We start from the raw sequence: 27,574 nt of genomic DNA on the forward strand, positions 1-27,574 counted from the left end.
GCAACTGTTTGAACCTGCCTGTTGGAACTCAGGGAAAGTCTTGGAGGCTGAATGAAGCCGATTTCCTGTAATCAAGAAATGGGAAACACAGAAAGGCTTCTGTGCCCAGGAGCCCCACTGGGTCCTGTTTGGTTTCAGGAATGAGGGAGGGAGGGAGAGAAGAGGGAAAGAGAAGGGAATATTCATCAATGACAGTGATTAACTAGAGACTTCATGAAGAGACCCCTTGGCCAGCTCTAGACGGCAACAAGAAGGGATAGCTGAGCAGACATCCATTTGGGAGACTTACATGCCTGCTCCTGTAACAGGAAGCCCCTGTTACAATTTGTTGTGGTTGTTTAGTCGCTAAGTCATGTCCGACTCTTTGCAACCCCATGGACTGCAGGCTCCCCTGTCCTTCACTGTCTCCTGGAGTTTGCTCACATTCATTCCTGAATATTCATTGGAAGGACTGATGCTGAAGCTGAAGCTCCAACCATTTGACCACCTGATGTGAAGAACTGACTCATTAGAAAAGGCCTTGATGCTGGGAAAGATTGAAGGCAGGAAAAGTGGACAACAGAGGATGAGATGGTTGGATGGCATCACTGACTCGATGGACATGAGTTTGAGCAAGCTCCGGGAGATGGTGAAGGACCGAGAAGCCTGGCGTGCTGCAGTCCATGGGGTCGCAGAGAGTCAAACATGACTGAGTGACTGAACAATGACAACATGTCCATTGAGTTGGTGATGCCATCCAACCATTTCACCCTCCGCTGCCCCCTTCTCCTTTTGCCTTCAATTTTTCCCTGCATCAGGATCTTTTCCATTGAGTCAGCTCTTCGCATCAGGTGGCTCCTTATCTTACCTGAGGGCACTTGGCCTCCCAGGAAGTTGATGTGCCATCCTTCCCTTGCTCCTATAACATCCAGAATCTCTTTAATGCGCCCTGCTTGGAGCAGCCCAAAGAGCTTGGTACGAAGACCTGCAAATCCCTTATCCTGCACTGAGAAGGCTATTTTCTCCCTGCAGCAAAGAGGGTACACAGCGGCATCCTGGCTTTCCCCTTCTAGCAGCTTGCACTCCCCTCGCTCTACTGCCGAGCTTCTGTTTCATGTTCTATCTCAACATCTAAATCCTCCAAGAATTATTGTAAAACCTGCTTGTCGCTGAGAGGGATCTTGTCTGGCTCACTCCGTGCCGCAGCCAACGATAATGAATGGGTCAGCATAATTACTGCGTTTCCTCACACAGGCAACCAGCTGCTCTGCCAGATTGTGAATTTTTCATTTGCTTTATTTCAAAATCCGGGGTGTTCCTCCGCAAACTTAATATTTGAACTGTGGCAAGATCACGTTGGAATCAAAGGCTCGCTCTCTCCTTTTCTCCCCAGTGTTGAAACCAACATCTCCTATCTCACAACTCCTGGCCTTTTAGGATATTAGGATTGCCCTGCTTCCCCTGTTGAGGTTGATACCTCTTCGCAATTTCAAGAATAGTAGTTGGGCTTCCCAGATGGCACACTGGTAAAGAATCCACCTGTCAGTGCAAGAAATGCAGCAGCTGCGGGTTCTGTCTCTGGGTCGGGAAGGTCCCCTGGAGGAGGACATGGCAGCCCACCCCAGTATCCTTGCCTGGAGAATCCCATGGACAGAGGAGCCTGGAGGGCTACAGTCCATGGGGTCGCAAAGAGTCACACTCAGCTGAGCACAGCTGAAACACCAGCTAAGAAGCATGGATGCTGAGGGGCTGGCAAGCTGAGAGTTAAGTACTGCTATATGATTTGTCTTGACTGACAATTTTTTTTAAAGGTTAAGAAATAACCTGGAAGGTCTTCTGGGTCATAAAGGACATAAATAGAGAGAGAAAATCATTCTGGCTTGGTTCTACCATCCTAGCATTTTACTAGCATCATCAGAGAAGGATATGGTAGAATCCAAGAAACAGGCTGGCTGTTGGCTATTCAAGAACACATGAAGAATTCCAGATGGTAGTCAGTCTGTCTTCAACTTCCAGTTCATGAGTTATAGTCCAGTCTGTGCAATCCCATGAATATAGGATTGGGAATAACTGCTGTGGGAAATCCCACTTCCTTTCCTCCCCAGCCTCCTGCCACCGACATGCAGCTACAAACCTGCTGTCCAAGAACTCTGGGAGTAAGGGGAGCTGATGGAGTGCAGGGCTCCTACTCTTTTTATTTATTTATTTTTATTGAAGTGTTGATTTACAATATTGTGGTACTTTATGCTGTACAGCAGAGTTATTCAGTTACACACATTCTTTTTCATATATTGTACAGATATATTTTCCTCTTTCCTTTAATTTTTTTAAACTATGAAAGCATGATAACACAATTACAAGAAACTTGGAAAATACAGAACAAAATTACATGTAGTCCCACTATATGCTACGATTATTTTTAAAGTAGATAAGTTAATATTTTTAATTGGAGTTTCCATATCAAACTCAAAAATTGATAGAATGAATAGACACAAGAGTAGAAGCATACAGTAGACCTGAAAAGCACCGTGAACCAATTCAACATAGTGAAGCTTTATACAGTTTTCACACAACAGCAGGATACAAATTCTATTCAAGTTCCCATAGACTATAAACTAGGAGACACTGGAACATATCCAGGGACATAAAACAAGGTGCAAAAAAATTTCATGGTCTAAAGTAATTGGAGTCCTACAGAGTCTGTTTTCTGATATTCTTTTTTAATTATGTTTTCCATTATGACTTATCCCAGGATACTGAATATAGCTCCCCGTGCTATACAGTAGGACCTTGGTGTTTATTCATCCTGCATATAAAGCCTTACATCTCCTAACTCCCACCTCCCTGTCCATCCCTTTCTGAACCCCTTCCCCCTGGGCAACCACCTGTCTGTGGAGGGCTTCCGCTCTTGAACATGATGGCAGGGAGGAAGGCTGTTTGGATGTAGACGGAGGCAACTTTAAGATAATATGACACACAACACCCTGTGAGAGGTTAGGAATTCGGCAAAATACATGCTCTGGGAGAGGGCAGCTTGGATGTGTTGCCTTGCCTCTGGGAAAGAGCCTCCTGGGCTGAGGCCTCTCCGAGCCTTTATCTTCCTATCAGACCAAGAGAAGCTGGGTCCTTCCCAGCCTTGCATGTTGCTACCAATACTGTCTAAAATCCCAAGAGAGACGGAGCAGGGGAGACAGGGCTGTGGACACGAGGAAACCCATCCTGGTTCTTGTTCATTCCACCTGTCTCCCTCTCTAACAGGAGATACGTCAAGCTCCTGTTAGGTAAACAGGGTGAGAGGAGAGAATGGATAGTCCGCCAGTCATTTGGTTGGACCACATCCCAGGGCTTTATTCACTGGTCTTTAAGTCATCCAGAATCAACTGTGTCCAATATCTAGAACCTACTGTGGACAAAATCAGGGGGCTTCTGCTGACATTGGGGGGGAATGCACGGGGAAATGCAAGGATGAATGGGATATGATGGGGGCCCTCAAGAAGCTGGCTGATGAGTAGAAGAAGTAAACATAATGACTAAGTTATTTTCTTCTCCAGACCAGTAGCCAGAGGCTGGGTATTCTCTGAACTAGAGTTCCTGGAGAAATGAAGTCTGGGGTTGCTGTGTTAATGGTGCTAATGCACTTCCCAGGTGGCGCTAGTGAGAAAGAGCTCTCCAGCCAATGCAGGAGACATAAGAGATGTGGGTTTGATCCTTGGGTTGGGAAGACCCCCCTGTAGAAGGAAATGGCAACTACTCCAGTATTTCTGCCTGGGAAGTCCCATGGACGGAGGAGCCTGGTAGGCTATAGTTGAAAAGGGTCAGACACAGCTGAAGCGACTTGGCACGCATGCGCACACTTCCCTTACCTTAGGACTTTCTGAGCCTCTAATGTATTAATAGATCTCCTGGGACAGTGGCCTTCCAAATGTATTTTCCTAAAAGAGCATCCCCTCTGTGGGATTCACTGCGGGTAACAGTGCCTGCTGAGAGTGGGACGGGACGGGCATGACCAGTATGGTGGGAGCCTGCGATTCAGGGTCTAGAAAGAGCAGCAAGGCGGGGTGATGTCATCAGGGTTTCATGGACCTGATGCACTAGGATTTGCAGACATCCTGGGAGGAAGGGCATCCCAGGCAGAGGAAGCTGTGTTAATTATCATGGGTCTTGAGCATCAGGCTTACTTTCCCTCCCGACTCTTGACCGAGTCACTTGGTTCAGAGAATTTCCACACCACCACCCCTGGGAAGATAACCCTGCCCACACTTTCTCTTTCAGAGTTGAGTCCCCGTACTTCTCTGTGGTTATGGTTGTTGTATAAATGGTTTTATAAGCTATGTAAATGGATAGGGGGCTGATGGGGTCTTAGTAGTGATTTGTCCATAGGAGCATGAGGGGTCTGTACATGTCTGATGCATACCTTGTCTGTAGGTACAGTGCATTTCAATTAAAACATTTTAACCAGCAATATAGGTTCATAAGTTCTCCCCCTGTGACTCAGCAGTAAAGAATCTACCTGCCAGTGCAAGAGCTGCAGGAGACTCAGGTTCTATCCCTCAATTGGGAAGATCCCCTGGAGAAGGAAATGGCAACTATTCCAGTATTCTTGTGTGGGCAATCTCATGGACAGAGGAGCCTGGCAGGCTACAGTCCATGGGGTCACAAAAGAGTCAGACGTGACTTATCAACTGAACAAGAAGCAACCTTAGATACCTAAAGGAAAATATGGGAAAAAAGATAAAACCGAATGGAGAAAAGCTATGAGTAGACAAGTAACATTTTCTCATGAATTTTAGCCTCACAGATAACTACAAACACATTGAAGTATGTATGTATTTGCGTATCTAATTGTATACATATGCACGTATATATAAATAGGCATGTATACATATTCCCATACACACACACACATACATGTGATATGTACACTAACACCCACGAATACTTTACACACATATACATAATAGGGCTTTCCTTGTGGCTCAGCTGGTAAAGAATCCGCCTGCAATGCAGGAGACCTCAGTTTGATCCCGGGGTTGGGAAGATCCCCTGGAGAAGGGAATGGCTACCCTCTCCAGTATTCTGGCCTGGAGAATTCCATGGACTGTATAGTCCACAGGGTCACAAAGAGCCGGACACAACTGAGCGACTTTCACTTCACTGTATGTGTACATATACACCTATGCATATTGCATGCTCATCCACATACGTATCATGCGCAATACCTATATTGGCCAGGTATGCATGTTAATAGATGATAGGCAGATGTGAGAACCCAGTACACACACATCTTGCAGTCTCCCTTTTTAAAAAGTTAAGTTTATGCAGTGAGCATTTCCCCTGTTAGAATCCTTTGTGGATGTTTGTCCTCGATATTGGTCCCAGGGATCACTGACTGCGTTAGCCCATCCTCTGTGGAATCGAACCTTGGTCTCCTTCCTCCAGCCTGCCTTTAGAAGTCTGATTCCTGGAAGGAAGGGGTGCGGGTGTCCAGCCCTGGCCTACGGGGAGCAGGGTCCTGGGTGTGTGTGTTGAGGCGGGACAGTTCCCCCACAGGCAGGCTCGATCTGAACCTTGTGTTCTCTCCTCTCGCCCACAGTGCCCGGCTTCCCATATCCAGCCGCCACGGCGGCGGCCGCCTACCGAGGGGCGCACCTGCGTGGCCGTGGCCGCACCGTGTACAACACCTTTCGGGCCGCAGCGCCCCCGCCCCCGATCCCGGCCTACAGCGGGTAAGTGGGGAGCCCCCCACCGCGGGTGGGCCTCCCGCCCCAGCACGCCAGCCCTCGCCCCAATCCCTGCCTGCGATGGAGTGCGTGCCCGCCTTGACCGCCCCTCCGGAACCGCCCAGCATGCAGCCTGCCCGCTTGCAGTATAGCACCTTGCAGAGTCTTGAAAAATGAGTGTAATTTGTCTTGTCATGGTTGGTGCCTTTAAGCATTCTACATGTCACATGTTGTTATGGAAATTCTCTTTGAGACTGAATGCTGGAGAACAGAGAAATGGTTACAGCCCAAGACGTCTTTCTGATGATTGCAAACATCTGGTGATTAAGGAGGTTGGATCACATACGCCCCTTGAGTCTCTCTGTTGGGGGACGGGGAGGGTTTAAGATGGAAAAATCACCAGGGTGGCCTTGTCCCCCTCCCCAAAGATATCCAGTACTTCAAGGTGTATGAACTTTTGGCCCAGAAGAGAAAATTAGGTGAGGAGGTGTACTCTTGAAGCTCAAAGAAATTGGAATTGACTCATTGCGTGGGATTTTTCCAAAATGGTTTTGCTTTCCTTTTTCCCTCTTTGAGGAGAATTTGTTTGCAGATTAATTTGTTCCCCATGGCCCGTTTGGTCTTTCTCTGCATGGACTTTACTGTTGCCAAGTGAATCTCAAGGAATAGTGGTGAATGCTATTTAAAAAAAAAATAGTACTGGTATAATGGGCTGCAGTTTCAAAGTGCTACCCTTTCTGCTTTGCTATTAGGAATCTTCCTGGTACATTCTGGGTTCCTGGTGTGTTGTTAGGAATCCTTCTAGAATATTCGAATATTCTGGCCCCCTGGAGTCAGAGAGAGGGAAGTCCCTCAAGCAATAGTCCTCACAGGACACTGGGAAAGTCTAGAGACCTTTTTGGTTGTTGTGATAGCATCTACTGGGTGGAGGCTGGGGATGCTGCTAAAAATCTTACAAAGCACAGGATGGCCCCCCGTCCAGTCCCCCAACACAAAGAGTTACCAGGATCCAAATGCGGCTTCCCCAGTGGCTCAGTGGTAAAGAACCTGCCTGCCAATCCAGGAGACTCAGGTTTGATCCCGGGGTCGGAAAGAGCCCCTGGAGGAGGGCATGGCAACCCACTCCAGGATTTTTGCCTGGAAAATCCCACAGAGGAGCCTGGAGGGCTACAATCCGTGCGATCACAAAGAGCTGGACACAACTGAAATGACTGAGCGCGCACACACACAAGGAAAACTCAGCGATACCCAGCACAGTCTGGCACAAGCCTTCTCTGGCCAAGGACTGGCTTTCTGGTCTCCAGAAAGAATCTAGTTATATTCAGGACTGTGTGAAAGGGTTAAACGCATTTTCTATAGCTCTTTAGCTAATCTGTCTTTTAGAAAACCGGAATAAGCCTAGATCATGTCTATTATGTTGATGACAAAGGGAGACGCTCTCTGTTCATTATTTATTCATATCTCACCCATTCCAGAGTAGAGCATTTGAGGTGTTTTAAAAACAAATACACAGAAATAAAGTTAAGGCTATTAAGAAATGAGACTCTATGAAATCATCAGGAAGGGGAAATAAAAGCAGAGAAATAAGACAATGTCCATCATTTCTTAAATAATCATTAGATTTAGATGAATTCTGAGCTTCTACTGCAAAAAAGTTGTGGTTTTTTTTGTTTTTTGTGTTTTTTTTACTGAAAAGGTGGAGGATGATAGCAAACCAAGAATGAATTGACCTTAAATTCTCACAGTCCTCCAAAATAATACATTTGTGTGTCCTAAGCCTTTTATATCTGACCATGTGTTGTGAGGAATCATTGATTTTATAGTGATTATCTCCAGTCCACAGTATTGAGCCCACTTTATAGATCCAGAAAGGCAGAAACAAAGGTTTAACATTCCCAAGGTCACATAATGAGTAATGAAGAAAAGAAAGAATTACCCTCTGGGTTCATGTGATGACTAAAGCAAGATTCATAAGCCATACATGTAAAATTGCATGTTTATATCATATTAGTTTGTCTGAAAATCATTATCTTACCTCAGTAGATGAAAATTGTTGCTTTTGGTCTACATACCCTTGATATCTCATTACTATACCAAACAGAAAAATATCCTCATATGAGCAATTTATTTTAAAAAATCTCTGAATAACACACCTGCTGTGAAATTGAAATTTGCTAACTTGTAATGAACTTGTTCTTTGCTAGGAATAACCAGGCATAACTAATGAACGCCACATTTGCCAGGGAGAGACTTAGGCATCTCCAAGTGGTAAAACACATTGTTGGTGACTGCTTTGTACATGATTTCACTTTAATATTCCAGCCATCTTCCTAATCATTTTGGTTGTAATGGTAGATTTTGCCTTTTTGCTGGCAGTATTATGGCTGGAATTCTGAAATCACACTTAGAAAGATAAAATTCTCAAGACAGGAGGACTAGAAATTTTAGAAAGGCTAGAGAAGTGTATGCCCATGTCTGCATGTTTTATTAGAGCAGAGTACTGGTCAAAGGAAGGAAATTCAGCCAGTTGCCTGGGTGCTTTGCTGGATTATAAACTGTCTGGAGTGCACTGGTACCAAGTGAAAAAGTGTGAACTCAGCATCTTCAGTGAAGGCTCCTGTTCCTTCATTGGCTTAAGCTGAAGGAGTCCATGGTGGAGGGGGTGGGGCAGACGGGGCAGTTCATCCTCAAAGAAAGAGCACCAAGGAGGACACAGAGCAGACCTTGGCTGGAGTGGAGAGCCCTGATGTGTGTTGACTGAAGCAAGTAGCAGAGAAGCTGCAAAACCCACGTCTCTTTCCAGGAAGTGATGTCATCAGGATTCAGGTGTTCCAGGGGATGGTGTGGGTTTCCTGTAGTTTTTCATCTTCAGAGTCCTTTGGTTTCCCAGTTACTAGATTTGACTGTCTTTCTTCCAGTCCAGTTCAGTTTAACTTTGCCTCTCTCAGCTCCATGAGCTGAGGATGCTAAGGCAAATGGCACCTTTGAAGGAGTTTCTTACAGGCAGGCACAGGGAACACCGTAGATGCTAAAGATTTTAACACATGTGGAAGTGGTAAGATAGGCTTTTGAGGGAGTGTTGTTGTTCAGTCACTCTGTCGTGTCCGACTCTCTGCAACCCCATGGACTGCAGCACGCCAGGCTTCCCCTGTCCTTCACTATCTGCCAGAGTTTGCTCAAACTCATGTCCATTGAATTGGTGATGCCATCCAACCATCTCATCCTCTGTCGCCCCCTTCTTCTAAATCAATTACACTTCAATTAAAAATTTTTATAATTTAAAAAAAAATTAAAACCAAAAAAGGAAAGAAAACCCAATCAGGAAAAATTCCAGTCATTTCCTAAGTTGTCCTGCTAAAATCTCATTCTGTGATTTTCCCTCACATTCAGAGATCCCCTCTTTTTTTATAAGCCATCATCTAGCAAACTGCATTTTGGAGGGAGACTTTATTATTCCCCTTGTCACCAATTGAAGACATATCTGTCATCCTAAACTTCTGTTTATTGTAAAGAATCTAATCTGAAAACACTGTTACTAAAATCTCAACCAAAAATATGTCATTTATCCTATGTCTATGTATAGCTTCCTTTTGGGGGAGGGGGCGGAGTTTGGAAAACATCCACAGAATCTCCATGGCCACTTTTGTGGAACCTTGGGTGACCCTTGGAAGTATCCAACATCACGGCAGTCACCCAGGAAGATTCACTGAGAGTGCCTTGGCATTCATGCATTTCCTTTTACGGATTTGGTTTTTTCCTCCACATCCTGACATTTTCTGAAGTTCCTCCCAGAGAATAAAGAACATAGGTTATGAAGAGCCTTGTCTTCTCTTTCTCTTATAGCTGAACCGAAAGTTATTATGACATTAATGCATGATCATCCCTGGGGAGGGGAATTCTGCCTGGACCAGGATCACAGGAATGAGAGGAAAGCCTTAGGTTGCATTAGCTAACTCCTTATTGATTGTCAACATTAACTGAATGAGAATGGGTGATAAGTTAGAAAGCTAATACCTACACAGTCAATAGGATTGTTGCACTCCTATAAAGACACAAATTACCGGGCAGATAAGATTGCCTCCTGCTGTTCTGTCTCATACTGCCCTTGGTAGCTGACTTAATCTCTGCAGGCACAATTGCCTTAGCAGCTGGGTAAAGACTCTACCTGCCTCTGAAGTGTTGATAGAGGACAAAGTAGGGAAATGAGTGTAAGGTTACAGCTCCATCCGTTCCATCAGATGGCATGTGTTAAGTGAACTGTAGCTACTGTAGTTGTTGCTGAGATAGGAATTGAATTTTATTAGCTGCCCATACTCCTCTCTTTCTCAAGGTCCCCTTTTGCTTGAGTTGAACACTCACATTTCTGCATCCATGAGTTACTTACCCCGGGGCTGTGGGGGGTGGGATGGGGTGCCTGCTGTTAATTGACCTCCATCCCATGTAAGCCACAGAGATGGCTTCAGACAGAGGTACTTCAAGTGGCTAATGGAATCTGTAGATTGGAAACAAAATATTAACTAGTGAACAGTGTCAAAGCGAGTTGAAAGGACCCTGTCATCCATATTTCTTCTTGCATTTGATCCCACAGTCAGTGTCAGACGCCATGTCCAGTGTGTCTTCCTAGGACTCACACTGGGGAGAAATTACCCATTGAGTGATTGCCATCTGAGGGAGCTTGTAGGCTGATGCTCTGTGGATGAAGATGGCAGGTGGAAACATCAGAAACACATACTCCAGACTCAGTACAACACCAGATGTTACAGGACAGCGGTTAAACCATAATCCTCTCCCCACGAAACCCCATGAGATTGGTTTCATCAAGTTCTTGTTTCTTGGTTAATTAATAAACAGCCCTTAGCAAGTTCTGGGTTTCCCAGGTGGTGCTAAGGTAAAGAAGTGAAGTGAAGTGAAGTGGCTCAGTCGTGTCTAGCTCTTTGTGACCCCATGGAGGAGCCCGGTAGGGATTTTCTAGGCAAGAGTACTGGAGTGGGGTGCCATTTCCTTCTCCAGAGTATCTTCCTGACCCAGGGCTTGAACCCGGGTCTCCTGCACTGTAGGCAGACGCTTTACCCTCTGAGCCACAAGGGAAGCTACCCACCTGCCAATGCAGGAGACATAAGAGAAGTAGGTGTGATCCCTAGGTTGGGAAGATCCCCTGGAAGAGGGCACGGCAACCCACTCCAGTATTCTTGCCTGGAGAATCCCATGGCCAGAGGGGCCTGGCAGGCTACAGTCCCTGGGGTCCCAAACAATCGGACATGACTGAATCGACTTAGCACGCTCATATGTATCCAGTCCTACTGTGTACCAGACATCTTATATGAGGATAGAAATAGAAAGAACCATAGGAGATTTTTAAATTATTGTCATTATTCTAAGTGAAACATCCAGCATTTTGCAACAGGTTTTCGTCTTGGCTCTCAGGATATTTTTGAGCAAGGTATTCTGAACTTTCTCAGGTCATTCATTATGACACATGTGTGGTCAGTTGCTCAGTCATGTCCGATTCTTTGTGACCACATGGACTGTAGCTCACCCGTCTCCTCTCTCCATGCAATTCTCCAGGCAAGAATACTGGAGTATGTTGCCATTTCCTCCTCCTGGGGATCTTCCCAACCCAGGGATTGAACCCACGTCTCTTGTGGTTCCTGTCTTAGCAGGCAGATTCTTTACCACTGAGCCACCTGGAAAGCCCTGTTAGGACACATCGATGTGAAACTTCTTAGAGTTACCTCGTGAAGTATTTTGAGGAGACTATGCTCCTCTGAATGCAAAAAGATATGGTGAGATCCCTGGGAGAAACTTTATACAGTTGGCCAGTACAAAAATGAAGCCCATACATAGCACTTTAGTGGGTGCTTTCAGGTTAGATCCTGAAGAAACCTGTGAAACTATGTGGGTGAACCTTTCTTTCTGTGAATCAACCATGCTTTCTGGTTTTAATTTATAAATGTCTCATGCTCAGATGTTATTATCTGATGCTCAGGAACTTTCTCAATTAACACAAACACTAGAAACTACAGTCATTATCACCTATTCTCAGAATACTTTCAGAATTCTCTCTAGCTGTTTGGCTTTATTTTTGGTTTTGCTGTGAGTTCTTGTTTAAATTCTCAGCCAGTTCTAAGATGTAACTTCTCACAGTAAAAAGAAAGCCTCCTCATTGAGTGCGTTATGAGACAAACACCATAAATGAGTAGTTCTTAAATTTGGGGGGAGAAAGTGGAATGTCACAGATGTCTTTGATAATCTAATTTAAAAAATATATTTTTCCCTGGGAAGATGTCAGTGTCCTCACACCGCACAATGCTGTACAAATGCTAGTGAGTTTATGGACCCACCTGATATCCATTCTAAACCAGCTATGGTTTAATGCATTTGAATGCATTACAAATATTTTTTTTTTCCATTTGGAAGGGGCAGCAAGATACACCATTATTAAATAACCTTTCCTTTAAGAATATATTGGTGGATGGGATATATTACATTATTCAAACAGATTGTATAGTCTGGGTATCCCATACTTTCTTTCCTTTTCCGTAAACTAATTTGCTGTAGTGCAATCATCCCCTGCTTGCATTCATCCAAATATTTAACTACTGTTATTACCTTTCTAAGAAAATGAGATGTGCATTCGCATTACATTCTTGCAAAAGCATATTGCGGTCCCAAAGTGATTGACAAGCAATACAATTACCTTTGCATGGCTAGACCGACCGCCTCTGCATTAAAATGGGGCTGCACCTGTTCTATGCATGATGGTAGCTCTCTTTTCTTGTACGGGGCCATGGCTCATTTATCGAGAGCTCCATATTAGACATCACCCCCCACCCTCCTCTCTCTTCGTTTATGTTATTTTGAGTGCACCTGTTTAGTGAGGTTTTTAAAAATGTTTGAATACATTCTTGGAAACCATCATGAGTCTTTGTAAGAGCTTCCTTGAAAACAGTTCCTATTTAGAATAGGACCTGGGCTTCCCAGGTGGCGCTAGTGGTTAAGAACCTGCCTGCTGATGCAGGAGACGTAAGAGAATGGTTTCGAACCCTGGGTGGAGAGGATCCCTTGGAGAAGGGCATGGCACCCCACTCCAGTATTCTTGCCTGGAGAATCCCATGGACAGAGCAGCCTGGCAGGCTATGGTCCATAGGTTCACAAAGAGTCGGAGAAAACTGAAGCCGCTGAGCACGCACGCCTGCTAGGAGGCTGGCCTCCAGCATTCTCTCCAATGTCATGTAAGATGACACGTGGAGGGTGGCGCTCTACAGGGCAATAAGCTTTTTAGTCCTTGGACCAGAAGCCTCAGCTTCCCCTGGGACTTGTTAAACATGCAAATTCTTAAACCCAACCTCCCCCTCCCTCTGCATCCAGCTCTATTGATTCAGAACCTCTGGGCTAGGCATGGAGCCCAGCCATCTGTGTTTTGATGGGCCCTCGAGGTGGTTCTGATGCTGGCTGAAGTCTGACCACTGCTGCCTGCCATAGCAATTAAAAGTTTGGGCTGTGAAGCCAATACAATACAAGCTAGGCTACAGTCCCAGCTTTGTCAATACCTAGCTCTCTCTGTCTCACTTTTCTGATGTCAGAAGAGGCTATAATAGCATTATCCATCTCATAAGCGTATTTTGAGGACTCGGTGGGGTCATGATAACTAGGTCAGACTAAAAGGACAGACACGGGGCTTTCCAGATGGCTCAGCAGTAAAGAACCTACCTGCCAATGGAGGAAACACAAGAGACTTGGGTTTGATCCTTGGGTGGGGAACATCCCCTAGAAAGAGAGATGGCTGCTCACTCCAGTATTCTTGACTGTGAAAATCCCATGGACAGAGGAACCTGGTAGGCTACAGTCCACAGGGTCACAAAGAGTAGGGCACGACTGAAGCCACTGAGCATGCACGCATCCCTTCCCATACTCGAATCTATATTAATATTTGGCTAAATATTATTATATTGTTCACTCTTACATCATCATCTATCTAGCCTCTTGTACTGGTCTTCTAAGTCAGAGTCTAGTTGTGAGGAGTTGTGTTTGTTTGTTTGGGAGATATTAGTTCCCTGGCGAGGGATTGAACCTATGCCTCCTGCAATGGAAACACTGAGTCTTAACCACTGGACTTCCAGGGTATTCCCAAGGTCCAATTTTTAAATGTGATCTCCCTCCCCCTTTGACAGTAGTTACTGATGTTGAATAACTAGAAGAGGATTCTACCTAGAATTGCTCTGGGTCACCTTCTGTCACCTCCTAATGGCCAACCCTCCCCCTTGATGGGCAGGAGTCACTCAGCAGATACTTATTTACATCTTCAGGGTGGAAAGTGATATGTTAGCTATCAAATGAGATACAGTGTTGAGGAAGCTATTGGGTACAACTTTCAGGGTGAAATGAGCCCCATTCACAAATGCCCCATTCATATTTGACTGATATTTAAAATTATTGGACCAAGCAAGGATCAGAGGGTCAGAAAACGTGAGGCTGGTATTTACAGGAAGGAGGAAGAACTCCGTTTTGGTGGTGGGGGGAGGACACTGGATAAAGCTCATAGCAGTGTAATCTTTGACTAGAGCTATGACTGCAGATACCTTGGGCTTCCTGGATAGCTCAAACAGTATAAGAGTCTGCCTGCAATGCAAGAGACCCAGTTGAATCCCTGAGTTGGGAAGATCCCTTGGAGAAGAGAATGGCAACCTACTCGAGTATTCTTGTCTGGAGAATTCCCTGGATGGAGGAGCCTGGCAGGCTACAGTCCATGGGGTCACAAAGGGTCAGACACAACTGAGCGGCTCACACTTTCACCTTCTTTGCATAATCCTCCCTTGATGTGGGCACCTACTCACCTCTTTCCCCATTTTGCAGCCAAAGAAGGGATGATGCTCAGGTTGCTCAGATCATTAGTTCCAGGGCCCCTAGCTGCTGGTTGCTGAAGCTGTGATCCAGAGGCCCATGTTTCCCGTCTAATTTGGCTCTCGTATGGTGCTGTGCTTTTGGAGGAGGTTATGAGGAGACGAGGCTGTCCCGACACCAGGATCAGCACGTGCAAAAGGTGTGACGGCATGAAGGAATATTCAGAGCTGCTCTGATCTAGCTGAATGATCAGTGCTGGGTGCAGTCTTGTTGGCAGAGGCCAGCCCTGCCTTCTGACCCCCGGCAGACAGTATCCTTTTATGTTGGAAGCGTTGAAAGCAAAATCAAAGCCTAGCTCAGGATGCCACACACTCAGTATCTGGGATTAGGGTTTGACGCTGCTTGACAAGGGCTCTTGTGAACAGGAGCCCTTTTTGATCCAAATGAAGACAGCTGAAAGCCATGCCTACCAGCCTCCTTAGTGTGTGAAATCTCTGCACCCTGTTTAAAGACGATGGTCCTTGGGGTTTAGCCCTTCAACTCGGAAAAGCTCTGAGAAGCCCATGTGGTGTTCTCCAGCAAAGCAGTGTTGCTGCCGTGTGTGTGTGTGCATGTACGTGTTGTCAGTGCCTCCCTCGGCTCTCAGTGTGCTCAGCCTTCCCGTTGGTGTGCTCTGCTCCTGAAACCTGCTGAAATCCTTGGGTAATTGACATCATGTTTTCGGTTAGGACCCCAGCTCCATTCAACGGTGGGGCACATGGGTCCTTTGCCAGAATCATAAATCATCTGTAAACTCCATGGGAAGGTTGTAATAACAACAGCTACCCTTTGGAAAACATGCCTTTAGAAACTCGCGTTTTTGTATTTGAGACGTCTTGGGATCGTGGCAAAAGCCTGTGAGGTGTGCAGGCTATGTGGGGTCCTCACTAAACCCATTTCAATGCTTAGGAATTGTACGCCGGTTTCCCAGGGTTACAGAGCCTCTTCTTCTGGCTATTTTGCTCAGGGTAAACCATGAGACTTCTGGAGAAGTCCAGGATCTTGTATTTACCCCTCCTGTGAAGTCCCTTCTCTCTGGCATGACTCTGTGGCCAGGGATCAGAGAGCCGCTGTGAGGCTTGGCCATCACATGCGGTTCTGTTCAGTCTGGATATAATTTATGTGAATGTATGCACAGACATAGCCATGTGCACACAGGTGACACGTGAGTACATATAGATGTGTGAACGCATATTACTACATGCATCATATGCACAGTATCTACTTTCATAAACACATGCACACACATGCATTTACATGTACAAACAAACATCCATATATGCAAAAATCTGGGGGCTTCCTGGGTGGCCCCCTGGTGAAAGAATCCACCTTTCAATGCAGGAGACTAGTGTTCGATTCCTCGATCAGTAAGATTCTCTGGAGAAGGAAATGGCAACCCACTCCAGTATTCTTGCCTGGAAAATCCCATGGACAGAGGAGCCTGGTGGGCTGCAGTCCATGGGGTCACAAAGAGTTTGACACGACTATGGCACTGAGCAAGCATGCATGCATACATGTACATGAATCCCACACATACACAAATGCACACCTGTGTTCTTGCACACACATCTGTATACCTGTTCACAGACCACGTAACTAGAGATAGTCCCCTCCCTTTCCCATAATAGAGGGGCACATGGAATTACCAAACATTAGAGTGTGAAAGAATATAGAAGAAAATCTCTGAAGTCCTTTAGATCTCAGCTCCCCTGAGATCATTCAGCTGTAATGCTTATTGAAAGCATGACATCCGTACCCCTATACTTATCAATCATGTATTTTAAGCAGATGATTTGTTTTTCTGGGAAGGAGCTAGGGGTTTGGCTGAATGCAAACCCCGATCCTCGTATCAGCGTGGGCCACTTGAAACATACGTGAATCCTGTCTGCATCTGCAGCCCTCCGGAAAGCCCACTGCCCAGCATAGCATTGCCGCCGTGTCCTGATTCTAGGCCCCCACCGAACCCCAGCCTCATTTTCCTCAGTCTGACAGCCTGCCATTGTCTCCAGCCTCCTTAACCAGTGTGGAAACGATCCCCGGTTCCTGTGTCTCGCTGGCCCTTGTGACCAGACTAACTTGGCCCGTGCAGGGGTTGGTGTGTCTGCATGGGGAAGTGCACTAATATGAATGTTTTTCTTTGTGTGTGCATCCTTGCAGTGTTGTTTACCAGGATGGATTTTATGGTGCAGACATTTATGTAAGTATCCATTAACATGCATGCCACCCTCGTTTCTCACCGGAGTCATTCTTTTTACAAGTTTGCTGCGATTTCTCAGCTGGGTGCCACCTATTTCCGCTTCCCGTGGGAAAGAGTCAAAGGCTCGGAGGACAGATGGCCTTCTGCTCACGGTAGCCATCGTGCTATTGAGTGAGTGGAATGAACCCCTTGATTCATTTCAGAATAGAAGAATTTTATTTATTCAAAATAAATAAAAATACTGACTTTTTTTCCCCATGTCCAATTAAAGACTTTGCCGCAAAAAGAAATTCTCTCCCAAATGCCCAACTGGGGTCTCTGTGTTTTCAGTCTAATATTTAAGATGACAGCTGTAGTTACCAGCTGTAGAGGGTGAAAAGATATTTTCATGGCTAATGTTTTTAATGTTTTCTTGTATTCATTGAATTATTTATCACGACAGCCCTAGAAAGATTCCCCTCAAGTCCCCGTTTCTCTCTTTGTTTCCCCACATTGATGGTTTTAGCAAGAAACATCTCCTAACAAGATATAGATCCATTTGAGCATTCAATTCTTATTTTTTTTCAACCCCTGATTTCCCTCTATTTCCCCAAAACAGTTACCTGACTTAGAATTATTAGTCCTATTTAGGATTGTTTGTTAAGTGGTACCACTTTCTTAAGCTTCTCACTTTTAGAGAAGAGGAGGAAGTTTTTCATTATGGGGCCATAATTAAATTTACCTAACTTGATCTAGAGGTAGTTATTCACCGATGGTATGATATTAGCATCAGTGTTATGAAAATGACTTGGAATAAACACAACTTAAAAGAAATGGGGGATATTTTCTAAATCACATCATTATTTTCATTATGAGCGACCTCAAATAAATTCAGGGGAATCATATTTGTTGTTTTATAGGCTAGGTAACAAAGAAAAATATAGCCATATTCCTGATCAAATTGAGGCAATTTACTAGAAAATAGGAAAGATGCTAGTTATTTAATTTTCTTCCCTTTGAATTTTAGATAATTACAATTTTGAGCCAGAGTATTAATCTCCATCAATGATGAACTTGGGTTTTATTATTATTATATTAAGTATATTTATTATAATCTGTGGGTTAGTTTTTATTTTATTTTTTCCCCTTAATAAAATGAAAGAAGAACCTACCTATCTTTCATTCACCCAGGGAACAAACCAGTTTCCTTTTTGTGTGTCCACCTCCATCCACTCCTTCTCAAGTCCTCTTTTTCCAAGCTTTGAGTTTGTACCATTTTAAATAGAGAAACAGGCAGGGGCTAAAGAGCCTGGACCTCCTCCATATCCTCAGGTATCACAAACATCAATCTATCCCCTTCCCCTAGGGTAGCTTCTGGATGGAGCATACATATGGAGGAAGTAAGGACTTAGTTGGGCCTCCCTGGTGGCTCAGACAGTAAAGAATCTGCCTCCAGTTCGGTAGACATGGGTTCAATCCCCAGGTCAAGAAGATCCCCTGGAAAAGGAAATGGCAACCCTCTCCAATGTTCTTGCCCGGGAAATTCCACAGATGGAAGAGCCCGGTGGGCTACAGTCCAAGGAGTTGCAAAGAATCAAACATGACTTAGCTACTAAACAGCAACAGCAACCTCTTGAGATACAGCTATATGTCCTTTGAGATACAGCTATGTTCAGATAACTGGAAATGTCCTCCCTGCTCCCTTTTTTAAAAAAAGAAATGATGACTAAAGAGGTTCATAAAAAGACACACAAGGTTCTGTTTTTATTTAAAGGAAGTTTGTGGCTGGCTCGTTCAATCTCATTAAAAATAATGCACAGTGAGTAGGTCTAGGGCCATCCTGAGGGGACCTGGGACATGTCTTAGACACACTGGTCACCTCTACTGGGTCTAAATCAGTTGTTTCTTTTTTCATTTTACTGGGCAGAGTTGTAAGCTTCTGGCTTCAGTTACTTTTAAGGGAGATAATGGGAGTCTGCTCTCCACTTCTTCCTATTCAGATAGTTCTGTCTTGACAGTGGATCAGAGCAACCCAACAAGGACAACAGAATGGGAGCCAGGACCACTGACCTTTTATGCACACCCCACTTTCTCCAGCACATGCTCCTCTTTGTTGTCCAAGGTTCCCATCCCTCCCACATCATGGTGGAGCCCTCGGGCATCTCCCAGTCCTGCTGAAGCAAACAGCATTTGAAAGACCTGCATGGATCCCTGTAACTAGCAAGTCACAGCCTCCTCTGTAGAAATAGCTCCTCTTAAACTTTGCAGGGAAGAGAGGATTGAGGAGAGAGAGAGAGAAAGAGACAGTGATGATCATAGATACCCTGACAGAGCTGGAGGCGGTGGATGTGTTATAAGATGCTGTGAGCCAGAAACGAAGGTTAAAAACCAGGGATGCTCCTTTGGGCTGAGTGCAAAGAAAAATCATCTTGCTGGGAAACCCAGCTCTGCAGGAAAAAGGCTGCCTGCCCTGCTCTGACCCAGTGCATATGGCTACTCACCAGAGAACAGAGAAGTCTTCTGAGTCAGCAAGGAGGGTCACAGAGGTCACTACCTGGGTCTCTTCTACCTGGGGCATAACCCACACACACACACACACACACACACACACACACACACACACACACACACCCCTTTACTTGAAAAGGTAGCAATTGAGCTTCCATAACTAGCCTATCAAACCTACACATTCACTCATTGCTAAGCAGCACATATTTCCATAAACTCCTTTGAATTAAAAAGCAGGCCATGGCACAGCACTGTAAGTCAGCTCTCTACTGTGCTCATTTACTCAGCCCTCGTGTCCCACTCTTTGTGACTCTACGGGCTGTAGCCCATCAGGCTTCTCTGTCTATGGGATTTTCCAGGCAAGAATACTAGAGTGGGTTAGCATGCCCTCCTCCAGGGGATCTTCCCGACTCAGAGATCTAACCTGAGTTTGCTGCACTGCAGGCGGATTCTTTACCACTGAGCCACCAGGGAAGCCCAAATCAACCAGACTTTAATAGAAAAAGAAGAAAAAGTAGACTAGGTTAATGAAAAAATATAGAAATAATAGGAGAGGCAACACATGGATATGATCAACTGTGGAAGGACCACAGTCCTTGGACTTGCAAAGCAATCCATTAGATTGAAGGGTGAAGCCAGGGATCTCATAAGGCCAACCTTGATTGAGGAGCTGAAAATAAGGGTTGCTGAAGCAAACTTAGCCAGGACATGTGTCCTCACCCACTCAGGGAGATAGCAAAGAATATGGAATTAGATCAAAAGATAACTATTGAAAATGGAGGAAAGGACATAATAATCGAGCTATAAAAAAAAAAAAAAAGACCTGACGAGCTCTCAGTAGAAACTAGAGTAAGATAATAGAGTTCTGAGCACTAGGAGAAAGCAAATAAAGGAAAAAAAGAGAGAGATGATACAGAATATTAACCTTACTCTCTTTTATTGAAAAAGCCCTAAGCTTCCTAACAGGGCTTCCCTGGTGACTCAGTGGTAAAGAATCTGCTTGCCAACGCAGGAGACGTGGGTTAGTTCCCTGGGTCAGGAAATGGCAACCCCCTCCAGTATTCTTGCCTGGAGAATCTCATGGACAGAGGAGCCTGGTGAGCTACAACAGTAACAAAGCTTTCTCACACTCAATGCAACTGTGAAGCTATCTAGCAAATATGTCTGGATAAGATTCCAGTGCACTTTTGTATCATGCCTAAATCCCATTATAAAGAGGTTCTGGGTGACACCATGACTTCTATACATTATTTCTGAATTCATGTCCCTCTGCCGTCCATGGATCTTCAAGAGGCAACCTCATTTCAGTGATGTTTGAGCTCAGGACAGAGGTGTCAGTAGCTTTTGGAACATGGAAAATGGAAATTCTCCAGATAAAACCCCTAAGTGTTTATTTCTGAGACTTTGCTTTCTGTGTGGGCCAACTGGGGCGTTCTGGTCAGTCACCAGGTAGCAAGGCAACAGCTCATCTGGAAGTTAAGCACCTCCTGTGTAAGAAACATGATACTCACATGCCACATCACCCCACCCTCTCTGCACATGGTTCTATGAAGTGTGTTAATTGCTCAGTCCTGTCTGATTTTTTGCGACCCCATGGACTGTAGCTCACCAGGCTCCTCTGTCCATGGGCTTCTCCAGGCAAGAATACTAGAGTGGGTTGCCATGCCCTCTTCCACGGGATCTTCCTGACTTGGGGATAAAACTTGGGTCTCATGCATTGCAGGCCAGTTGTTTACCATCTGTGTCCTGGTCCTAATCAAGGAGCAGTCTTATTACCCATCACCTTCATTGTTTTCTCCCCAGAGGAGAAAACATTTTTTTCAGAAAAGAGATGAAATCTTTTGCCTGGACATCTTCACTGACACTGTGGTTTGAGCCCATGAAATGGATCAAATTGCAAAGTTCAACCCTTAAGCCCTGGGCCAACAGAAGGACGTCATTGTCTCCACTGAGCAAACCTGAGAATGTGGTGAAAGACAGGCAAGGAGGAGGGAGAGAAGTGAGCGGATAATGGCGAGCATGTGAGGCGGACTGGTCACAGGGAATAATATCTGTACTTGAAATATTCAAATGACAGACAGAGAGGTGGGGGAACTTCTATAGGATAGTTCCACAAACGTGGAATTCTAACTTAAAAGAGAAGGCTCCGTAGAACTAGGAGCTTCCCTGGCAGCTCAGCTGGTAAAGAATCTGCCTGCAATGCAGGAGACCCTGGTTTGATTCCTGGGTCGGGAAGATCCCCTGGAGAAGCGGTGGGCCAACCAATCCAGTATTCTTCATTGTTGTTTGTTTAGTTGCTTAATCATGGCCGATTCTTTTCTATCTCATGGTCTGTAGCCTGCCAGGCTCCTCTGTCCATAGAATTTTCCAAGCAAGAGTACTGGAGTGGGTTGCCATTTCCTTCTTTAGGCGATCTTTCTGACCCAGGGATCGAACCTGGGTCTCATGCTTGGCAGGTGGATTCTTTACCGCTGAGCCACCAGGAAAGCCGCACGCACACACACACACACACAGACACACACACGCATGCACATATATTTGCCCCCCCCCAACATGGCGTGAGAACCTCCCTGACCAGGGATTGAACCCATGCTCCCTGCTTTGGAAGTGCAAAATTTTAACCACTGGACCGCAAGGAAGTTACTTAAAATATATGTACTATACTATACACACACACACACACACACACACACACCTTTATCAGGCAGGTCCCTACATCTGTTAAAATGTTTAGTCACCTTGATGTCTGCCTTGGAACTAGAACACTTCACTTCCAACTAGAACCACGCACAGGAAAAACTCTGCCTCATTCACAAATCACTGTCACATCCCAAACTGCTCCCCAGTCTGCCCAAGGGTTCTGTTGAGATCTTGTGAGTGTTTGGACCTGAATGAAGTGATGGTGGGTTAATGACATCCATCTTCAAAGAAGCTTTTCCAGACCTATGCGTACACACGTGCCCATGCTCTCACACAAACACACACTCACACAGGCACACAAGCAGTGTTTCCAGTCATATATGTTAAAATTAGCTTTGGTAGCTTCCATCTGATTCATTGCTTCCTGAAATACAATTGCCCTGTCTGTTGTTGTTATTTGAAATTAATTTTTTTTTTAAAAAGGCACTTTAAAGAAAAAAAGAATAATTTGTAGTCACTGTAGGTCATGTTTGTTTGTTTTAAATTATAGCTTTACTGAGGTATAATTGACAAATAAAATTATAAGGTACTTTTTTAAAAGGTGTTGATTCAGTTACTGTCATCTTAACTGCCTCCGTCATTCGGCATCAAAGTTAAATCCTCAGGTGTGCCCCAGAAATCCAACCATGAGATAAAGAGAGAAATGAGAGAGTGTGTTAATTTGAACTGTCGGAAATGGCAGCCCACTCCAGTATTCTTGTCTGGAGAATCCCACGGACAGAGGAGCCTGGTGGGCTGTGGTCCATGGGATCGCAAAGAGTTGGACATGACTGAAGCGACTTAGCGTGCATGCAATATTCTTGGAAGGGAAAGAAGCCATGAAAGTATCCTTTTTCCTTCTTTAAAAATACATGCAGAATTATAACACAAATACAATGAGGGCGGTTTGATCCCCACCCCCACCTGCTTGATACTCTCAGTTACAGAGATTCGCGGCTCAATAATGTCTGGCATTCCTTGGCCCTTCTTTTGGTTTAATGGGTCAAGCTTAGGTCTTAGTGACAAAAGAAAAGCAAACTTGGAAATGAAGTGCTCTGGAATTTCTGTCTGACTTATGCGTTTTCTTTATTTATTTCATTTTTGCATTGAAAACATTACATTTCTGTTTCCTTATAGAGTAGTGTATCAAGAGCCTGTGTATGGCAATAAATTGCTGCAGGTATGAAATCCTGGCTGGTGGAAAAACTCATCACTATTGATTGTGGGTTTGCTGTGAAATCCTACTAACAAGATGATTCTGGGGAGGGAGGGGAGACATTCTCTAACATAGAAGGAGGGAAGACTGAACTGAATTTTCCAGTTTTGATATCAATTCTTCTAGAAGAGAGACACTCATCTTGAAATCTTTCTTTTTTCCCCTCTTTGCTAGATTATGTGTGTATCAGAATTGAGATTGGGCTTGGCTGTTTCTTTCTTGGCTTAAAATGTAGCTGGCTTCAGTGAACATAAACTCAGTGAAAAATTCCAAGGGTTTCATTGAACCAACTGTCTGAAAAAAATTTTAGTAATTTCCTGGAGTCAACTGGGATGGTTAAACCAAAAACCTTTTATAATTCAGCATCAAGGATCAGTATACACTGTAGCTTCTTATAAATTTATTTCACATTTTCTGCCATAACTCTCAAACTTATTGCTCACTGATGAAGCAACCCCAAATGAACAAACTTGTTCAAACTTTAGGGAAACAAAACCCAACACATCCATTGGAGTGTAGCTGGCTAAGTCCCAAATTTTGTCTGTAACCAACACAAAAACTGTCAAATAAAATGAAAGAAGAATGTAAAACTAAAATGATCAGTGGGAATTTTATTACACAGGTTTCCCTTAACCTGCAATTGTCGCTTTTGTTCAGTATTAAGTCAATTAAGAAAGTACTTTTTTGTGTGAGATTAATCAAGTTTTAATAAGAAATCTAATATGAAACAAATGGGTATTTAGACTAAGGAGAGAACCAAATAATTAAAATTTCTGAGATAAGCTTTTATTTTCACCTTTTAAGAAAAGCTGGACTTCAAAAACAGCTGAATATATCACACAGATAAGTTAAAGAGTAATGATTAATATGAAGGATTTTATATTTTGTAAATGATGCTCTTGTGTGTGTCATTAGAGTGAATAAATTTTATGTATATCATTAATCCACCTGTTTTAGACAAAGTAAGATCCCTGAATATTCTTGGAAAGGAGGAAGCCCTGTGTCCCCAATGATATACAAAAATTTCACCTCACTTCCTCAGCAGTTTGCCATTTGGATATTTGAACTTTTTTTCCCCAAAAGTATGCTTTCAAGTTAAAAATGTGATTTCCATCATCAAACCACTTGGTGATGCAGTAGAGATGCACAGAGCTCATTAATACTGCTTTACAAAGTTCCACAAATGAGTAACCAGTTTCATTTCATTTAACTCAACATCTCCCAAACCTATGTGGTCATGAAACCTTGCCTTTCCCTTGATGAAGATCCCACCAAGCACAGTTTTGAAAATGTTTCATTGGAGCATCATTAAAGTACTTAATTGATAACTTCCCCCCATGGACCTCCAGAGGTCTTGCTAACAAAGGAAGTATTCCCAAGCCTGTGAATCAGTATCTCTGATGGTTGCCTCTGCTAGTGGGGGCAGGGGTGGGAGGGGGAATCCATGACCATTCAAAATACATATTTTCTATAAGATCACATGTCTATTTTGATGCCCAGCATGTGAAAGTATGTTTGTGAGTAGGGAGTGTAGAGCTCTTGTGTGCTTGTCATCCCTTTTCTTTCTTTTTCACCTTTACTTTGGTGGTGGGAAAAATCTAACTGTCAAGGATGCATTTTTTTTTCTTTGTCCCAAGGTCTGGGAGGATCAGTTTTAAGGTGGCTGTACTTTGATGACCACAAATGAAAGTGAGCACTTCTTTTTCAAATATTACCCCAGAACCTTGCTGAAGCTTTGGCTCTACTCAGCAAGCTGAAAATTATGGGCAATAAAATTGATTAGAATCACCTGTTAGAAAGGCAAATTAAAGCAATTTGCTTTTTTTAAAAATAATTTTACAGTGTGTGCACGCATGCACCGAGTCAGTATACAACTCTGGTTTTCCCCTTAAATGGCTTCCATGGGGAAGAAGAATCGGAAAGGAAGATGAGGCAGTGTATAGAAGCAGAGGCATCAAGCCATCTACCCCTTTTCTCTGTCCAATTACTACAGATTTCAGGGATCACTTGGACCTGGGCTGTCCAGTACTGTAGCCGCCAGCCCCATGTGGTGGTTTACATTTTAATTCAAATGAATTCAACATTAAATAAATTTAAAAAGCCATTTGTTGTAGCCCCCACATTTCAAGATTTCCATAGACATTTAGGACACCTGGCTACCATATTGGACAGCACAAGTATGGAACATTTGTGTTCATCATCAAGTCTACTGGACACCTAGGAGGTCACTGACCAAGGTCAAAATCTCTCCACCGGTTCCACAGACTTTACCAAACTATGACCTTGACTCATGAATCAGGAATACTTGTAAACATGCTCTTAAATAGCAAAGATAAGTGTCAGGACATTGATCTCTTGTGCCTGTCTTACATGGAAGCCCACACTTGTTTTCTCTAAACAGCTAAAGCCTGTGCAAATAGAGAATGGATCCTTCCCAAAACTTCATAGACAAGCCCCTCAGTTGCTCAGAAGGATCCCACGTGTACACTCCTCCACTTTATATCAATGCAGTAAGTGTCAACCTAGTAGTCAGTGAGGGGCTGCTGCTGCCTGGGTCAGGGAAGAATCCACCTGCAATGCAGGTAGACCCAGGCTGTTTGATCCCTGGGTTGGGAAGATCCCCGGGAGAAGGAAATGGCAACCCACTCCAGTATTCTTGCCTGGAAGATCCCATGAACAGAGAAGCCTGGCGAGCTACAGTCCATGGGATCAAAAAGAGTCGGACATGATTTAGTGACTAAACCATAGCAGTCAGTAAGGTTCGTTTTAGGGATATTCTGTGTGCACTGCCATAGTTTTCCCCACTTATCAAAATTGCTACCTACTTCCATTGACAGAAACCATTGCAGAAGTTGAGGGAGTCCTCCAGAATTCAGACAAAGAGGTTTTGCAAGTAGGATGTTGCTAGAAGTCTTTCCGGGAGCCAGATTTACAGTCACCACATCATGATTCATTGACATGGCCCTTGATGCAATGCGCTTTGCAGTAACTTTTGTTTTTCAGTCTGAGAGTGACAGAAAACACACACACACACACACACACAGATGTGCACTCCCATGCTCACATTCTCAGAGTTTTCAGCCGGTTGCAGCTAATGCCTCTGAGCCATCAGGAAGCCAGTGCCAGCCCCTCCCTACCTCATTAAGTTCAGTACGCATGCGTGCACACCTGTGTTTCTGTGGATGCCTGATGAAAGGCAAGGAGATGGGCAAGCTGATGAAAAGACTGGCTCCAGAAATCGGGTGAGCCGATTTCCCCTCAGCCCATCAGTCTATACCTGGAGCTCCGTGCTTACTGTGACAACTGCTTTGGTTTCCCAGCTCCTCGGTACATTTAATGAGTTTCTCCATCCTAATTAGAGAACATGGTGTTTGGAACACCAGGTGGTTTCTGGCTAAGACCTCTTTTTTTTTTTAACTTTCATATTGTTTTTCAAGGGAGACTTTAAAAAAAAAATAAAAATACTGGCTCCAAATTATGGGTGATTATCTGTCAGAATGTCTTGGAGGTGTCTTCTCCAGAGTGATCCAAAGAAGGAGCTTGATTAAGGAGAAACTAGCTTTTTGGAATGGCCACGTAAGTGATAGAAAATTTGCTTTGAAAGTTGGTTATGATTGGCAAAGAGTAGAAATAAATTGCAGAGACCACTGTTCTGATAGATGCTTCTTGCAATTTTCTCATTCATCTGTCTTCTATGCTGTACATGGAGCCAAGAATAATGAACTGCTTTACTCAAGAAACTACCATTAAATCCCCCCAACATCCAGTTACTTTGCTATTAGAAGCCCTCTGACATGGTTGTGTCCTGAATTGCCCCTTCACAGCAAGGGTGAGAACCCTTCTCCCAGAGGATCGTGGGACTATGTATTCTATTTAGAACCTGAATGGCCCCCATGTTATCGGTGGAGACTGGATCCTGTTAATTGTACTAAGATCATTCAACAGTGGTTGATGTATCGCTGTGGTCTGCTGAGCAAGGAGCTCTGTTATTTTCACAGTTTGATAATCAATGCTCCACTGAACACAATTCCTTTCGAATATGCCCATTTGCTTGTCCTCTGCTTAATTGAACAATTGCAATTACTGGTACATACAACTAAATGTTAATTATTTTTCTCCAATTTTTTTCTCTCTCCTAATGATTTCATTTACAAATTGGAAGACTTTATCATATATTCCACAACAAACAAATTCCCCATTTGAACCAGTGTGATATCTTGAGCTGAAAAGATAGAATTTTTAAGCAGTGCTCAAGATTCCTTTTTTTAAATCATTATGTGACATTTAAAAAGCTAGAGACGGTCTTCTTTCGTTGCTTTAGTGGGTGAACAACTACATATGCAAGAGACTCCTAGCACAGTTTCAATCAAAGGATTATCTTATTTTTGTAAGTAAATATCAAAGACATTAACATTA

The 27,574-nt window shown here is 44.1% G+C and overlaps 1 protein-coding gene across 21 annotated transcripts in view; it reads left to right on the top strand.

The window, feature by feature from the left end:
* The window catches only part of LOC138428933 (RNA binding protein fox-1 homolog 1), a 436,622-nt gene that overhangs the window by 365,255 nt on the left and 43,793 nt on the right, over window positions 1-27,574 (top strand). For 13 of the 21 annotated variants that reach the window (XR_011252625.1, XM_069569891.1, XM_069569884.1 and 10 more), the window contains exons 9-10: window positions 5,573-5,705; window positions 23,080-23,122. Coding sequence is in view for 20 of the 21 variants with exons in the window: in XM_069569891.1 (XP_069425992.1) it covers window positions 5,573-5,705; window positions 23,080-23,122 (176 nt within the window). In the remaining variant the exon portion in view is untranslated. Of the gene's footprint in view, window positions 1-5,572; window positions 5,706-16,736; window positions 16,777-23,079; window positions 23,123-27,574 lie in introns of all 21 variants that reach the window. The other 8 variants (XM_069569887.1, XM_069569885.1, XM_069569890.1 and 5 more) reach the window with 1 other exon arrangement.

This window comes from Ovis canadensis, chromosome 24, assembly GCF_042477335.2.
Source record: "Ovis canadensis isolate MfBH-ARS-UI-01 breed Bighorn chromosome 24, ARS-UI_OviCan_v2, whole genome shotgun sequence".
NCBI classification, from domain to species: domain Eukaryota; kingdom Metazoa; phylum Chordata; class Mammalia; order Artiodactyla; family Bovidae; genus Ovis; species Ovis canadensis.